General features: G+C 39.6%; 1 protein-coding gene across 1 annotated transcript in view; it reads right to left on the bottom strand.

Annotated features, from left to right (window-relative positions):
• Nucleotides 1–242: 242 nt before the first annotated feature.
• CDH11 (cadherin 11) overlaps nucleotides 243–18,458 on the bottom strand; it is a 157,125-nt gene continuing 138,909 nt past the window's right edge. The window contains exons 12-13 of the mRNA XM_047711449.1: nucleotides 3,618–3,869; nucleotides 243–1,843 (exon numbers count right to left, since the gene is read on the bottom strand). Coding sequence (XP_047567405.1) covers nucleotides 1,347–1,843; nucleotides 3,618–3,869 — 749 coding nt within the window. The 3' untranslated portion in view covers nucleotides 243–1,346. The remainder of the gene's footprint in view (nucleotides 1,844–3,617; nucleotides 3,870–18,458) is intronic.

The following is an 18,458-nucleotide window of genomic DNA, read 5'->3' as shown; positions in this document are numbered from 1 at the left end:
CAAAGTAGGGAAAAATAGAATAACATCAGATGTCTGACTGGATTCATATTTTTGACTCTTCACTCCCTCAACTACCAAATGCTCAGTGTGGGGTATAAAACCTGTATCTTGGAAGTTTTGAGTTCCAATCAGTTCGGTCCCTCATGGATTCATCTCTTACAGCCACTGAATTACTGATATGCAAGATAAACGCCTATTATATACCAAGTATTGCAAAATCAGAAACTGACCTAGATCTTTAGCATCCTTCTTTTTCAGAAGATGTATGTGGAGGAAAGCCAGGAAGCTAACAGTGAGAATGTACAAGAAAGCTTTACACGGTATTACAGAATCTCGTCTGGAAAAAAAACAAAAAACATTTGCAAAACAGATTTGATTTTAAATAAACCATAAAAGCAGCAGACTACAACAGCTCATAAATAGGGTTATGAAAAGATCACAATTATCTTAAATTAGAAATATAAATGGGTCATTAGAAATACTTAAATTTTTCAATGTTAAGAATGAAACCCAGAATTAAAAAAGAATCTGTTTTTATTTCAAAGGTTGCTTCTTATATTGAAGCTCATATTAAAGCAACAGTACAATGTTCATAAAATATAAGTGTGATGCCGTAACATTTCTTACATGTCAGAATACTGATATTTGTATGTATACTAAAATAAGAACTTTAAAATTGTACAAATAGATACATTAAAAATGGCATAGAAATAGGGAGCCTCTCACTGAAACAAGACAGTTATATCTGGCACGTATTAGTTTAAGATGAAAGTAGAAGCAAAAAGATTTACAAGAATCAGCAGTAACAAGATTGATGCTCAAGAGACATAATTGTACATTGTATTGTACATACATTGTATGGGTTTAAGCTGGCTGAATATTATATATTTCAAGTTTAAAAATGCACTACATATAGAGTGTCCATAGTTTAAGGCGAAATTACAGCTCAGAACTGTTGTCCTTTCTAATTTTGTGGAAGCTTCTTTGACAAGTAAAAAAAAAAAAGAAGAAGAAAGAAAGACTTAGATGTTCATAACACATAAACAATTTCCCTTCATTGTAAGTTCACGTTAGACTTCTCCTTCACTTAAATATTTTGTACGCCAAGTGGTTTTCTTTAGAGAAGTTGATAAACAACTTCAATATTTGCCTTTTTGCAAGAAAAGGTACTTCACAGTATTTACCACTTTGATGTCCTTGCAGTTTTATTAAACGTATCCTCTCTGTAAAACTTTGCTTGTTTTAAATGAGCCTTTCCTTGATTTAAAAAAATACCTGTTTACATATCTTCTAGATTCTTCAGAACGCCAGACACAGTTCTTAAGGCCAAATTTTAATCATTATTGTTAAGAGTCGTCATCAAAAGTGTCTTTGGAACCGTACAAGTCTGCTAGTTTCTTAAAACGAGGTCCCCAGTTCTGTAGGTAGTCGTAGTCCAAGTCTGAATCTGTGGTGGCAGATTCTAAGGAGCTGAGGGACCCAGCCACCGAGCCCCTGCCTTCATAACCATAGATTTGGATGGAATCATAAGGAGGGGCAGTCGGGTCATTATCTGCCTCCTGGATTCTCGTGTTGATGAAGTCATCGACGTCCACGCTGTTGGGTGCTGGCCGGAGCCCAGGTCTAGGCATGTACTGATACTCGGGTTTTATGTCTTTGCGAGGGATAAATCCATTGATCCCGTCTGGATTCTGGAGGGTGGCGATGTCAAAGGCTTCCGTGTCTTCTTCCCCACCTCCTTCGTCATCGTAGGTAATGATGTTCTCACGGACATCTTCTTCCTCAAAGACGATGAGTGGCTCTTTCTTTTGCCTTCTCAGGGTCACAAACAACACTACGATGACTACAAGGAAAGCACAAGAAAGTGAGCACAGGTTAAGCCCAGTATTCCTTGATTTCCTCCCACCGTTGCTGAGGAGGACTCTGCTTACCGTAAGGCATGGTATGCACATGCTCAGAACAGGTACCAGTCTGCAAGTCTACGAAATGAGAGTGTTACCTGGAATCCCCAAAGATGTGTAAAACCGCCCTGCACCTGGCTCTTCCTCTGCAAAACGCTGCCAGGAAAATACGATATCCAAACAAGCCGGCAAGGTGGAACTATTTTGAGCTTTTTACAAATGAATCTGACATTATTTGGAAGCCATCCTTCCAAGAATTAGGAAGATTCTAAATAGACTTGTTTGCAGCCTCTTAAAAATGGCTTATGTTGGTTTCTTTTTCCAAGGGAAGACAGCTGTTTCTCCAAACTTATGAATTAGGGTGTTCCGAGACCTGAGGTCCTACCTTTCCCTGGGAAGGGATGCTCCTCCTTGCCCAGAGGGCTGGGGGTTTGGAGGAGGTGGGGGAGGAGCAGTGATCCTACTCTACCTTAGCAAGAAATTTTATCATAACTGTGGTTGGATTCTCTTCAAACCACTGTAGAGAAGAAGGGAAGTTTATAATGACCCCCAGGAGACAAATCTCCTCTATTTATTTAAACACAGGAAAGTAGCATCCGCTGAACCCCAGAAGAAGCAGCTCTATCTCCCCCTTGAGAGAGGTGATTCCAGGACACTCAGGCAACCTAGGATGAGTGGGCAGAACCACACTTAAAGGAAAGCTGAGATACTGCTTAAATCTTCATCCTCCATCTCCCCACAAGAGGCTTCTACAATATTCCATGAGAAACCTCTCCCACACTTTACTTTGTCTAGACTAAAGAAAACGTTTGTGCCTGAACCTGGCAAGGGGTCCGAGAGCCCCTCTGGGTCCACCATCACTGGGAGATGCAAGAATGAGAGCTCCCTTTCTCCTCCAGAGCTGGACACAGTGCCCCGGTACCCAGATAATTCTCAAGAACTCTTGGTTGACCTAAACTCACTGGCTCTTCCCTTTGCAGCTGGGTGCTCTCCCAACTCATTCAATGGAGAACCAGACATCACGGGACAAGCATGAATTTGAAATTTCAAACCCAGAAATCCTTGGTTTGAAAGCTGATTTTTCTCCTACGTGATCTCTTCCTGAAGCCCAGCAGTGGTAAGCGTTACCAGCATGAGCACACTGCCGTTCTTACAGAGATGAGATGTTCAGTGTAGGAAAAGCCGCCTAGGGGTCCCCATAAGCCGAGGCTCGCAACCAGACATTGCCTTTGCTAATGAGAGGAGGAGTCAAGTTCCAGCCTGGCCAGGCAAACCTTCATCCAGTTCCTTGAGTCCTTCATGCCATGTCTTTGGCCTCATGATTATTTCTTCTGTTCCTAACTCTTCTCTTTCCTCTTCTAAGGCAAACTATTGCTCATACACCCGCCCTCTGCCTAATTTCCTTTTCTGCAAAACCTTGTCAGATGTCCCCCTGCAACACCCCCAGACGGCTGCTGCTCCGCAGTCGCGTGACATCGGCAATGTGCTCATCATAAGCGTCCCCCGACTCTGCTCAGAATGCTCGCCCCGTCTCCTCCCTGTCGCTCCCGTACCATAAAGTGCACCAGAGCAGGCCCCACCTTTGCCTTGTCCCCAGCTGTAGCCACGGGATACGGCATATCCAGGATAACCAGCCCGTACTCCAGAAATACACGTTTCAAGGATGGGCATCCGATTGCCAAACCCTTCCCGCAGGTGCTAGCGGAGCCCCCTTACCCAGGAGAATGACGATGCAGGCAAGGATGGCGATCAGCGCCCCCGTGCTCAGGCCGGCGTTCAGGATGTAGGCCTCGGCATTGCAGGAGAGCAGCGCGCCGTGCACGTCACACCCGCACACCTTGATGGTGAGGGTGTTGGTGCTACTCATGGGCGGGATTCCACCATCGCTGATCACGATGGGCAGGAGGTACAAATCCTGCTTCTGCCGACTGAAGCCTCCGCGCCGGGCGTACACCCCTGCGGTGTTGTCTGTTGGGAGAGCAGAGACATTTCCTCTCAGAGCGGGGCCCCGGAATCATGGCATGAATATCTGTGCATTTGGCTTGGGAGAGGAGGGGGTGCTCTTTCTGGTCACCAAGGTCAACAACGAGAATCTTTAATCTTCGTATCTGTGGAAGCCACAGTCATCTGACATTGCAGAATAGTGTCTCCGTATTTTGGAACCAAGTTTACAAATGGCTCTTTTTTATTTCGTAGATACAAAGGCCCCCACTGGGAAGCTCACCACACTGTTTTCTGTTTGGGTGTCGCCTTCCTCAGATACCACAGTGAAGTGTGGGCTTGGACCACATACCCTATGTGAGTATGGCAGATAATTAAATATATAAGTGACAGTGAGAAAAAAACAAACAGAAAAAAATCTTTTTCATGGTTGTGCTTTCCTACTTCATGACAAACCTTTGGCCAGTTTCTGTGTGTGTGTGTTTAAGAGATTTCCAGTCCACACTCAAACCTTGCCCAAACTGTAAACCCACTTGCGAGCCCTAAAGGAAAATATTTATCTTTAAAGAGAAAATATTTTATAAAACTGGTAACAGATTTATAGTTTCCTTGAAATTCAAGCACCATCCACCACCTGTTAAACATGTCGTGCCTCCTGCCCAGAATAATTCCAAGTTCTCTCTGTGGTCCACACAACACCACCCACCTCTACACAGCGAATCACTAGATTTTTCCTTCATCTGAAGACTTGACGTTGCCTTCAGGGTCACATCCCATCTGTTCCACATGTCCCAGTTCAGCCTGACAGGAGAACTTTCTTCTGCTTCCCAGGCATACCACACTTTGCACATGCCTTTCTAGCCACTGCCCTATGGCACCAGGAAGCTCTTCCTCATGGCATGACAGGTAAACTCCTCAAGCCTCAAAATTGAACCCAAAAGCTATCACATCAGGGAGCCCTTTCTAGACCTCTCCCATCATCTCCTGTTGAAATACCCACTTTGACCTCACCTGGAGTGTGGACTTCAGAGGGTAGAGAATTCATCTCAATCTCTCTAGTGTTGGACACGCAGTAGACATTCAATAAATATTTTTTGAACAATGGCCTAACTGTATTCTGGGAAAGATTTAACCAAAATTCCAGATGTTGCTTTCCATGTATTTCTCAATCGTTTGTCACCTAAGCCCCCCAACAACTTCATCAGCATGTTTTCTGAAGATCTGTACCAACCACCAGTATTTCTTCCCAGGCTATATGCTCTGGGGGAAAATTATTTAACAGGTGAAGTTTTGAGTATGTTCTATCCAATTACACACACACACACACACACACACCCAGAGATCCTCAGTATGGTTTGCCTCTGTTTGTGATTACAATCAGTAACTTACAGAATGTTATGACCAACATGATTGCCCAATAGCTATCAGGTTTTGAATGGACTGACAGTTCTCTGAATTAGCTCTTGTCATAGGAAGAAATGTCTTAGAATCTCTAAATTAAATTGATATATTTTAGGTGAAGGGAAATATAATGCATTTTCTGTCAGATAAAATATATTAAATATAAAAGGTAGATTCAGTCTGATTTAGGGATGAGCAGATACTCTGATTACTGCAGAAGGTAAGCTGTAAGTATGCACTGGTCTTTGACAAGCTGTATAATGACAGATTCCCTGCCCTTCATTGCCAACACCTCAAAAAACAAAAAACAAAAAACAAGGCTGAATGCCTAGCCCTCATTTCTGCATTTTCTGAATATTGTATGACTGACATATATTGTTCTTGTCACTGGAAAAAATTATATGTACTACGGAAAGTCATGAAAACAGATAAATAAAATGGCCAAAGAGACTGTTAACTGAAAATTCAGTTTCCTGACTGTTCTCTCCTATTCCAGCCTATACCATTGTTTTATGCCTATGGATTATTTTAAAAAATTACATATCTATAATAAATTATTTCAAAATATGTTATTTTTCCCATCTCATACATTTTTTGTGTTCAGATAAGACTGTCATAAATTATAAGTGACAATATCTTTCCCACTTTAATGATACGAGATGTCACTAATGTCACTATGAATAAAAGTGAAAATTAAAAATCAAAGAGGAAGAGCGAATTACTTAAATAGCTTGGTCAAATACACTTCTCTGATATGATCTCCAACGGATCATTTATTTAGTTTATCTATTGGGTCACACCCTGTTACCCAGGGTGTTGGGTTGGAGGACATGTAAACTGACCATTTTGTTTCTGTAAACATGTAGAAGGCACAAATTCAAATCTATTCTTCAGTGTGCCATCCACAAAAAACTGGACCCGCAGATCACAGCACGCCGGCTTACACATGACAGTAACTGAAACGTGGATCTGAGCAGGACACAAGCTCTGAATGCAGGATGTCTCATATTCCAAACAAGTGAGTCCCCTCAGACACATTCAAACTATTACAGAAGAGCTCATCGAGTACCCAGATGAACGAACCATTTACAGTCTCTGAGCAACAGACCTGTAGAATCTTGAGAATTTTTTAAAAAGTTCCTCTAGCCAAACATGTTTCACATATGGATTTTAAGATGAATTTAAAAGGTGGGAAAGAAATGGACCAAGTGTCTCTTCTTGGGCATACACTAATTGCACGCCTTAAAATAAGTCATTTCTCCTGTCTAGAGCCTCGCTTGTTCATCTTTAAAATGAGGACACTGGTTGATATCAAGCGTGCCTCCCAGGAATCAAATAACATAATAAAAGTCATGGTTCTCCCAGGACTCACGGAAATCCTTCTACCAGAAAACTTTACACCCAGTACTGACATCCTCCAGAGCTGGTGAACTAGAGAATGGTAGACAGATGTGTAGGCTAGAAACGTGACTAACCAGCCCGGCTTGGCACTTCGGTGGTCGATACTGTTTGAATGAGTAAAGTATTTCCCCTCTAGACCCAAATGGCTCAGTACCAAGGGGAGACTGAGCTTTTGCGGGGGGGGGAATGGGCATTTTAGAGGAGTCAGTGCTCCATCCTGTGATGGTCTTTTTTGTGGTCCATTCTGATTACTGATCTACTAACCAAAAAAGCCAGGAACTTCATTGAAGACGCATCTAGGAAAACAAATTGAAAAACAAACTAACTAGCTGTAATAACAAAAACCGCTATTCTGGAAATCAGTTGTGCATCCTAAATTTGACTACAGACTTTCTGTCATCTAAATTAGCAACCACTGCCTATCTGTTTTTGAGAGAGTCCCCTCACTTTGGACATACACATTCCTCAGGTTTAGGGTGGCCCATCGGTAAAAACAGGTTCCAGGTGGACACATTTTCAGGGGAGTGTCAAACTGTCACCATGGTTCCCATGATGAAGAGAATAAGGCATTTGTTCTCAATGTTTAAATGTCCAGCAAGAGATTTCGCAGATCCTTCTCCTTTCTAAAACATCCAAAGAGCAAATCTCTCAGTATTTGGGGTCAGACAGCCCTGGGTTTGAATCTTGAGTAGTCTACATATTAATTGCCTGATTTTAGTCTTATTAAGTAAATGTCCTGTTTCTCCATTCTCACCCAGGAAACTAATCATTTGAAATGTTAAAATGATTCCATTCATAAAGGTACTCAGCACAGAGACAGACCATTGGAGATGCTCAGTAAATATTAATTCTTTCCTGGAAGCGATCCTCTTTCAGCAATAAACTAATGAGGAAGAGAAACCTATTGGCAGAGAGAGGAAAGTGAATTCCTGGAAATGTCATTGCAGCTTGGAATACAACTGCCTCCGCAGAAGGGCTCATCATCCAGAGGTAAGAACACAGTTCACGCTTTTCAGTCCTGGGCACGGTATTTCCCATGGTAAGAAAACGTTTTTTAAGCACCTCGCTATTTCATCCTGACTCCCAGTGTTCCCATCCTTGGCCACAGACACGCAACCAGTTTCATTTTCCCCCCACTTAGGCAAAACCTTGCAAATGGGGTCATTCATTACTAGTATATGTCATGCACAAATTGTAGTGTCTCTATTAATGGAAAATAAATTCAGATTTCAAATTCTATAACATGGACTCTCTAACCACATGCTGTTTTTACCTACATACTTTGTCATTACACCAACAAAATGTAAAGGTACCTGATAATGATGGTCTCCACGGTACCAGTGTGGGAATGCAAACATAGGATTATGATGATGATGTAGCCCATTGGAGGTCCACATACAACGGACATTAAAAAGGGAAATTATGGGGGCGCCTGGGTGGCTCAGCGGGTTAAGCCTCTGCCTTCGGCTCGGGTCGTGATCTCAGGGTCCTGGGATCGAGCCCCACATCGGGCTCTCTGCTCAGCGGGGAACCTGCTTCCCTTCCCCTCTCTCTGTTTGGCTCTCTGCCTACTTGTGATCTCTGTCTGTCAAATAAATAAATAAAAATTAAAAAAAAATTAAAAAAAGGGAAATTATGATGGGTAACCAGTCCTCAATTAATAGACCATGCTGGGTGCCATCTTCCCCATGCTGAAAGCAGTGGTTTGTTGTTGTTTTTCTCTGACACTGGAAATACTGTTTTTTGGCTGATAAGATTTTGCAAAATGGGCATCATACAGGCATAGACCCTGCATGTTAAAAATTTGAAAAAGAGAAACCACTACAGCAAAGGCTTAGTACATTGTGGTCTCACCAAGGTGTCAGGAGAAAGGTTTGACCTAAGGTGAGGGAATCCGTCCCCTCAGTAACTTCACTAAAGCTCTTAAGATGCCCTGATTTGGCCACTCTGTTTCCTTTGTCCTTCTGCCATTTTTCAACCTGATCAGATGGAGACTGTTAAACATCTGGAGAATTAAAGCTAAACCTTGCTCTTATTTTGTTCATTTCTGACCCAGATCTACCTACTGTGCCCTTACTGCTCACACCTGAGACAAAGTAGGTCTATCTACCACTTAAATAGTTCCCACATACTTGAAGACAGTTATGCAGTCGCTAGCAGAATAATCATTATTTGATTACTTTCCTCTGGGCCCTCTCCATTTTCCCTAGAAATGTGGCAATAGCTCTATCAGGATAATGGAAAAAAATATATCCATGCATGTGAGATATAAGTGGATATATATCTATATCTGTATATATACATATATATATGTATATACATAGTATGTGTGTCAGAAGTCTCAATGGAGTTTTATGCTTTAATACTTTAGATTTTTAATTTTAATTTTAATACTTTAGTATTAATACTTTAATACTTTTAGAAGTATATATGCTACACAATTCCAAAAGACATCACTGGAAATTTTAATTATTTAGATTTAATTTTTTTTAAGTAAGCTCTGCCCCAAGTGTGGGACTTGAAGTCACAACCCCAAGATCGAAAGTCACATGCTCTAACAACTGAGCCAGCCAGGTGCTCCTAGTGATTTAGATTTTTTTACACTCATTTAGATTTGTGATTATTTAAAACTTAATTGAAATTGTTGATGCCATCTTTGCCATCTTCAATCTCAGGGGCTGAAATAATAGAAATTTCAAATAAAACTTGCCAAGTTTGTAGCATCTATATTTTTGGTATTACTTATGCTCAAAGATGACCTTAATAACTTGTGTATACATATTAATGAAGAAAATTGTCTGACCCAAGACTCTGATGGCTATAATGTCTTGCAACTGAATTAAGGAGCTATACACTAAAAGGAAATCATCACGATCCTTGAATTAACATCTTTGATACTGAGGGATCAGCAAAACATGAATTATAATAAATAACATCGTAGAAATAACCATGTGTATGAATGTATGAGATATCTAAGGGTGCACTGTTGGTCAGTATTAATAGATTTTTCTTTGTCGTAATTAGCCACTTCCCTTGAAATTAACACTTCCTCCATTTTTGTATGAGGATAATTCTCTCCTCGGTGATGGGGAGGGAAAAAAAAAACATTGCCTAAGTATTTCTTGCTTTAAGACAAGGAAAACTACCAAGGAATTCAGTGGGATATAAACATTTAGGGTCTTTTCGTGCATTGAGAAATCCCAGGAGTTAGTTAAATCAGCGACCAGAGGAAACCCTGAAAGAATATGTCTGTTCCACCAAAATGACCTATCTTTTTTTGTTGTTGCTGGGCTGGGGAGGGAGCGAGCTCCCAGATAAGCTGTGTTGTAATGGACAAGCTGCTGCAATGAAATTCAGGCAGAAAAGGAACATAATTATTTACACAGAGAAAATGGCAGCACATTAAAAGACATCTGCCATTTTGATCTGCCAGTAGAGCATCTTCCATATTGAAGCAATTAAGAGGAAGAAAAAAAGTTCCATAGAAATCTCTGGCTATCTTTAAATAATAAAAGTAAAAAAACAAAACAAAACAAAACAAAACAACAACAACAAAAAACACAGAAGCATATTTGGATGCTATGTGATGCTGCTCAAAAAAAAAAAAAAAATTGTTCTAAGCTTAGGGAAAAAAAGGCAGGTGGGGGAGGAAAAAAGCTACGTGCCAGTTGGTCTAATGGGGTGAATGTGTCTTGGATGTCCCAATTTACTCAGCCAAATCTGCTTTTCATGCACACTTTTTGTTGTTGTTTTGGTCTGGTTTTTGCATTTTTTTGAGCACTTCGAAGTTAATTCTGAATGCATCAGGTAGTAGAGCTCATTTGATCTGCAACTTGGCTCATCTTTGATAATATATGTGCAAAATGAGCACCTTTCAAGGTCATCTCTTCCTGAATCCAAGCCCTAGATGTCCAGTTTACCTTTGTGAGATAATGAATAATGAATGGAAAGAAGAGGTGGGTTATGGGCTATTGACTCCTCAGAACATTCTGGGATTATAAGGTGGTGTCCTTTTAAGCCTGAGGCTTATGTCATAATATAGTCATTTTTCCTCTAATAATAATGGATCCCTGAAATTTCTGAAGCACGATCACCAATTTCCCCAGTCGTTCTTTCATTTTAATCCTTACATTTGGTCAAGCCACTATTTTAAGTGCTGGGACACTGCCCCCACAGAGCTCATGTTCTAGTGGGAGACAAACAGGGAATGAGTGTTTAGAATGCAAGATAAGGAAAAAGAAGAAAAACTAATGCAGTGTTCCTTCCTCAGAAGAGGAAGCACTCAAGATGGGCTGGGGATACCCTGCAAAGCTTCGCTTTAGTGAAACATTCATGGGGAGATCTTGAAGAGGAGGAATAAGTAGGAGGAGTTCATTCCTGGCAGATCAAAGTATATGAAAACAGCTCATTTTCCCATGATCATGGAAGATGGAAAGAAGAGACTGTAACCAGAAATCTACGAAATTACCTGGTTTTTAATGGAAGTCATAATGACACAAAATATGGAAGAAACATCAAGGGGTAGGTGAAGAAGTTTAACCAAAATAGGGAAGCTGCTTCATAATGTTTAAAGGACTCCTCGCCAATTTGTTGACTTGAAAATCCTGAGTATTTTTGTTGGTTTTAAAGTAAGAACTTATCGTAAGCTCCTGCAACCGTCCTCTGTTGCTCAAATGATTAAGCAATGTTTCTGGAGCTACATAACCCCATGATCTGAGAGGCCTCAAACTTGAGTCAAGATGGCCTATTGGAGAGTGTGCAACACAGGGGTTCTCAGAAGCTGGATGTGTTCCAACTGTTCCCACCTTCCAGTAATTTGGTGCTGTCCTCTCTCAAAACAGCAGTTCAGTATATGAGTTAGGATTGATGTAATAATTGACAATTTTTAAAAAATGAAACAGTAACGGGATTAATTATGTGTCAACTATTCATGTTAGGATTGTTCCCCTTCCAGTGATAAAGAGTAAACCAAGCATTAATCGCTGACCCATGCTCTTCCTCTATATTTTATCAAATGATCACTGTTTGGAAGAAGAGATTTGGAAATTAAAAATATGAGGTTTCAATATTAGGATATTTCATTTAATTACTTCAACAAATCATTAGGTCAAAGGACAAAATCATACTCCCTCCTCTGGTTAGAATCCAAAAATTGTGATAAAAATTGAATATCCATTGTTTTTTTGTTTTGTTTTGTTTTGTTTTGTTTTAAAGTAGGCCCCATGCCCAGTGTGGAGCCCAACGTGGGGCTTGATCTCAAGACCCTGAGATCAAGACCTGAGTGAAATTAAAAGTTGGATACTTAACTGACTGAGCCACCCAGGTGTCCCTGAACATTAGTTCTTTTATTAAAATAATAATGGAAAGGAAATTTCCTAACACACACACACACCGCACAACACAACTCTTAATTTTAATGTTACTACCAATATTATGCTTAATGGTGAAACTCTAGAAACTCCTAAGTAACAAGTAAAATCAAGAATGGCTATTATTATTCCTGTTACTTAACATATTTTAAAGTGCAAATCTATGGGACGCCTGGGTGGCTCAGTTGGTTAAGCAGCTGCCTTCGGCTCAGGTCATGATCCCAGCGTCCTGGGATCGAGTCCCACATCGGGCTCCTTGCTCATCAGGGAGCCTGCTTCTCCCTCTGCCTCTGCCTGCCATTCTGTCTGCCTGTGCTTGCTCTCTCTCCCTCTCTCTCTCTGACAAATAAATAAATAAAATCTTTAAAAAAAAAAAAATAAATAAAGTGCAAATCTATGCCAATAGACCAAAAACAAAAACAAAAATCACCAAATGTTAAAAAAGACAGGGCAAATTGTCATGATTTCCTTTTTATGTAGTTGTCTCCTTAGAAAATCCAGGAAAATTAGTTGAGAAATTACATCACTTTAGAACAATGTCCAATAATAAGTTAATTAAAATAGCTATAGTTTATCCGAAAAATACTCACTTAGAAAATATAACTTAAAAATCGACTTCACAACAGCATCCAAAATATAAAGTAACTAGCCATCAGCTTAATGAGAAATACACAGAAGAAAACTACAAAACCTTCCTGATAGCAATAAAAAGAGAACTGATTCAGTAGAAAGTCAGATCATGCTTCTGGGTGGAAAGAATATTTAAAAATTTTTTGTTCTTAAATTAATCCATAAATTTAAGGTAAATTCAATAAAATTCACAAAGATATCTCTCAGGCACCTGAAAAACAATTCTGAAAATTATCTGGAGGAGCAAAAGAGCCAAAATTTAAGAGTAATAAGAGTAAGAAAATGAAAATAATGTGGAGAAAGCATCCATCAGGTTTTAACATATATGTATATGAAATAGTAAAGAAAATTATAATACCGCACTAGAGTAAATAGAATTGTAAGAATTAAAATTCCAAAAAAAATCTATTATGATTGACCCTTGAACAACATGGGGAATCGGGTACCAACCCCCCTATGCCGTCGAAAATCTGCTTATAACTTTTCACCTTCCCAGAACTTAACTACTAATAACGTACTATTGATCAGAGCCTCACTGATAACATTAACAGTCAATTAACACATATATTGTATATAACACGTATTATATACTGTTTTTCTACAATAAAGTAAGGTGGAGAAAATATTATTAAAATCATAAGGAAGAGAAAATACATTTATAGTAGTGTACTGTATTTATCTTAAAAAAATCCATGTGTAAGTGGACCCTTGCATTCAAACCTGTGTTGTTCAAGGGCCAAGTGTACTACATAAGGTAGATGATAATAAAGATAGTGTTATGAAGCAGGTGGGAATGACTGATTATTTCTTAAATGATATTTAGGTAATGGTCCACAAATGGGGGCTATATATTTATTTCACATGGACGAATGGTTGAAATGGGAGATGTGTAAGAAAGAAAATATAGGTGAATACTGACATCAATTTTGGATGAGGAAAGCCTTGCTAAAGATAGTATTAAACAGAGAAAACCTAGTACCAAAAGTGCATCTTCTATAATTATGAACACAGCCAACCAGAACTGAAAGGGCATGGAAATACTGAGAAAGTCTATGCAGTAGGTATGACAGGTCCAAGGTTAATAACATTAGAAGATGAAGAGACTTTAGAAATCAATTGCAAATTGGTGAATATATAATTCAAAAATTCAAAACTCAAAATTTGGGCAATAATTCAAAATTCAAAAAATGGGCAAAGAACATGAATAGCCAATTTACAAAAGAAAAAGAACAGAAAATAAATGATCCATACTTATTTTTTTAAAAAATCCCAGGTTTACTAATAATGAAAGGCATTGGCATTTTAAAATGTGACTATATTTCAACTTAGCAAGTTGTCAATGATATAAAAAGAGTAGTAATATCTAGAGTTGTCTTGAATGTGAGGAAATGAGGCCCCCACCTATTTTACTCATGGTATTATAAAAGTTTCTGGTAGTATACATATTTCTGATGGGCAGTTTGTCAATTAAGTATCAAAGGCTTTTGATCCAATAATTCCACTCTAGAAATTTATCCTAAAATACTACTTAGATATTTGGCACACACATATTTGTGTGAAAACAATGTACTTTCACAATGGTCAGTTGAGATCAGACACCTTTACAGTGGAAGTTAGGAAGATATTTAGATGTTGACATAAGTGTATGGGTGCTTGTAAATGTGTATCACGTATTGGGTGGGAAAAAGTGGACATGAATTTTATGATGGCCTTTTTTAGAGATCATATATACATATATGCCAAGAAAAAGCCTGGACAGAAATAAAAACTAGCAGTGATTATTTCTGAATAGCATATTATCAAGTTATTTTATAATTGGTATTAACATTTCTGCTTCTTTGTATTTTCTAACTTTCCTACAAAGAATATGCATTAAGTATGTTGTAGAAGAAAATCATAAAATTCTTCATAAATATGTTACTACAATTATTATGACTGTGATTAAAATTGAACCCGAAGTACAATATGTCCCCTGTTCACTTTCCCTTGGAACCTTAGATTGGTACATTGAATTTCAGGTTTTTCCTCTTCTGAAGATAGTTATTATTTGACTACAGGGTAAACAAAGTTTTTTTTTTTTTAAGCATTAATTAGAAAAGACATGAGCTTTATATGCATAGTATAGTGTATACAGCCTATGGTACCCTCCAGGAACCCAAGTTTGTTCGTTATTTCACTGATGGGCAGTGTGACCTCGGGCAAGTCTCTGAAGGTCCTGATGTCTCATACTCCTTCTTTATCCAGAAAATGGGGATAAAAATATTCATGCTGAACCTTGTGAGGCTATTTGAGGAATGAAGTAAAACAATGGTCATGGCAAAGTTTTTATAAATTAATGAAGAGCCAGATAGATGGGAAGGGTTATTCTTTTTTTTTTTTTTTTAAAGATTTTATTTGTTTATTTGACAGAGAGAGATCACAAGTAGACAGAGAGGCAGGCAGAGAGAGAGAGAGAGGGAAGCAGGCTCCCTGCTGAGCAGAGAGCCCAATGCGGGACTCGATCCCAGGACCCTGAGATCATGACCTGAGCCGAAGGCAGCGGCTTAACCCACTGAGCCACCCAGGCGCCCGGGAAGGGTTATTCTTAGTATTTTTTTTTTCTTTGCCCTTTTCTCAACCATTACACATTTCTTGTGTTTTTAGAGATGCCATAAGGCTATTTTCAAAGTAAATGCATCTCAAAACTGGGGCAGGTCAGCTCTGGTGCCCAAATAGTGCCCAAACAGCACCATTCTTTATATTAACAGCCCAAGATGGACTTAAATGTTGAAGAGTCATCTAGTGTTCTACTCACTGGCTGCCTCCTGAGTCATCTGCTAAACTGGGCTCCAGAATAGAGTAAAGGAAAACGAAATAGAAGGCTCGGGTGTATTAAGATGGCTTCCCTCCTCATATTTCTAAAGATCCGTAATGCTTATGCTGAGTTTAGGCAAACACAATCCTGATTATTTACATGGCATAATGGAAGTAAACACTCAAGGAGAAAGAAACCTGATGCTTTTACTCAGCGTGATATAAACCATTATCTCATGTTTTCTATGGAAAACAGTCTCAGCCGAGAAATTTGGTAACTCAGTAGGCTATTAATAGGATGTGGAATGTGATTACTCCTTTTGGATTACTTCAATATGTAATTACTTCTAGGAGCTAGCAGAAAGAGACTCTATTAAATGATAATTATAGGACTGTATTTGCTTTAAGGTTTTGTAATAGCTCTAAACATGGGAGTTTTTATTAACTGTTTGCCATAGTTAATAAAGTCATTTTTCTTAAAAAGTAGCAATTCCCTGCAAAAGTGGTGGCTCTGCACAGGATTAGACTCTTACAAGAAAAGGCAGGGGAGACGGAGTGGGTACTGGGCTGGCTCATCCATGGTAATAGAATCTCTTTGAAAATACCAATGGCATTCCCGAAGTGTGACAAAGTAAAATACTTATAACTCCCTAGAGAACAATATGTCTTCATATAATGTTCTCAGAGGGTTAACAGCAGCTAAATATTATTGCACACATGAAAACAAAGAAGACACGGCATGTGATGGAGGCGAAGCTGGCACAGTGTGAAAAACCCAGAACCACCTGCTGCTGCGTCAGGTGTTTCTGACCTGCTGACCGCAAATATGAGCCGACAGACCCTAAAAGAGGGGGTGGTATAAGACACAGGTGAGAACAGCAGTGTTTTCCAGACAAATGAGTCAATCACCTCGTTGTTGATAAAACTAAATGTATGCTGAGATATTTTATAAGAAGTGTCTTCTTCATCATAAAACTGACAAAGCCTAGGCTTATGTCAGTGTAGTAATCCATCAACCTAGCATGGGATCCCAAAAGAGTTTGGGGACTAAGAAAACTCCGAGAATGGAGGCAGGGATTCCCATACATTGAAGTGTACTCATATCGTAGAAAGTATTATGAAAACATCATGTATGCTACCTTCTTCAGTTCAGCTCCAGAAACACTTATTACATAGCCACTACATGTCAGGGTCTCCCTGTTTGGGAGAAACGTACCTTTATGAAAGGAAATTCCTATATCATACACTTGTAGCCCAAGAGGAACGTGAGCTTGCAGTTGAGAACTATTCATCTATTTCAGTGCTGGGTAGAGTTATCTCTTAAAGGTGCTTAAGGCACTCACAGGTGCCCATCAACCAAAGCCAACAAGTAAAAGAAAAGCCCTAGACAAAATAGAAAATTAAAGTACTCCAAGTACTTTACTTTTTACTTTTCTATTTTAAAACGGTAGGAATCATTTACAAAGTGAAGGACAGGTTGTTTTATAGGGTTCCATGGAAACACAGGTCTCTTGTGTAACTACCTTCCCACCCAGGCTCTCAAGAGCACGACCGCTGCAGAGAGCAAGGCATCAGGAGAGAAAAGTCTGTCATGGCACCTAGGACAGTTTATCCCACAGTCTCGTTGGCTATGTGCTTCTTTTATTATTTTTTTTTTTAAGATTTTCTTTATTTGAGAGAGGGAGAGCACAAGCAGGGGAACGGGAGAGGGAGACAGAGAGAGAGGGAGAAGCAGACTCCCCACTGAGCAGGGAGCCTGATGCAGGGCTCAATCGCAGGACCCTGGGATCATGACCAGAGCTGAAGGTAGATGCTTAACCGACTGAGCCACCCAGGTGGCCCTTGATATGTGCTTGATTTTAAAAAGCCATAAGTAAATGCTCAAATGAGGTCCAGAAGTAATAATAACGTTATGTTAGATCCTCCTCCTCAACTCCAAGCAGCATGGGGAATTCCTTTACTTTAATAATCCACCCAGGAGAGCCAGTGGTTTGGGCTGTAACCTCTAGGTCTAACTCCTAGGTGGCTGATTGACTCTGCACGTTACTTGATGGCTCTGGGCTTCCTTTTCCTCATCTTCTCGTGGGAAGGATAATAATCACCCTGACGTACGGTGTGTTGAGAAAATGCGATGAGAGAGTGTCAGAAGGGTCTGGGTATGGTGTCTGGAGCACAGCTGTTGGGATTTATGATAGTGATAACAGTGATGGGAAAAGTGATGATACTTAGGAGGTTAACTTAAGCTCCTCTAAGCCCGCTCTCAGTCACTGGGAAAGCAATCAATCCATAACCTACTGCACAGAGAGTGTGTGGCTAATGAAAGCATATGTGCTCAGGAGGACCACCTTTTACTCCTATGTCAAATGATGGCATCCGTCTTCCATTTCCATAGACCTGCATTGTCACTGGCTTACAGGAACAGCTGCAGACCAAAATAGCCTGGCCCCAAGTCGAGAAACTTATTTTTTGATCCTGGCTCACTACCCACTTTGTCAAGGGACTCAATCAGTTTGGTCCTATACAACAAGAACAACTACTTCAAATAATTTGTGAGTCTAGAACTCGCCGGTGAAAGGAGAAGCAGGAATGATATTAAACTTTGCCATGTTTACGGTTGCCAAACGATGCTTTGTTCATGCCCTTCAGGTGATCTAATTCTGCAACCAACTTTAGGTTTCAAGCTCTGTACCCAACCACACTGCATTAAAACCACGCTTGGAAAGGACAGCCAGCTCTAAGATTACATCGCCTTACAAAGTTGAACTAATCTCTTTTAATGCTTTACTTGATATCAATATTCATAGAGCCATGCTTCCCCCAATGGTTTATCAACCTCTTTAAAAAAAGATAAATGAAGTTGTTTGCATATTGACCCTGTAAGCTTCCCCAGTTGGTTTTCCCACTGCTTCATGAATATCAAAAGCCAACAGAAAGAGTAAAATAAAATTACTCACTTATTCATATGCACCAAATGAGCTCACACGCCTCAAAAATAAAGGTGGTATTATTACTTCTTGTTTGT

The sequence above is a fragment of the Lutra lutra genome, chromosome 17 (assembly GCF_902655055.1).
Source record: "Lutra lutra chromosome 17, mLutLut1.2, whole genome shotgun sequence".
Taxonomy (NCBI): Eukaryota; Metazoa; Chordata; class Mammalia; order Carnivora; family Mustelidae; genus Lutra; species Lutra lutra.
The sequence above is the reverse complement of the archived record's forward strand: the minus strand, read 5'-3'. Positions and strand labels throughout refer to the sequence as shown.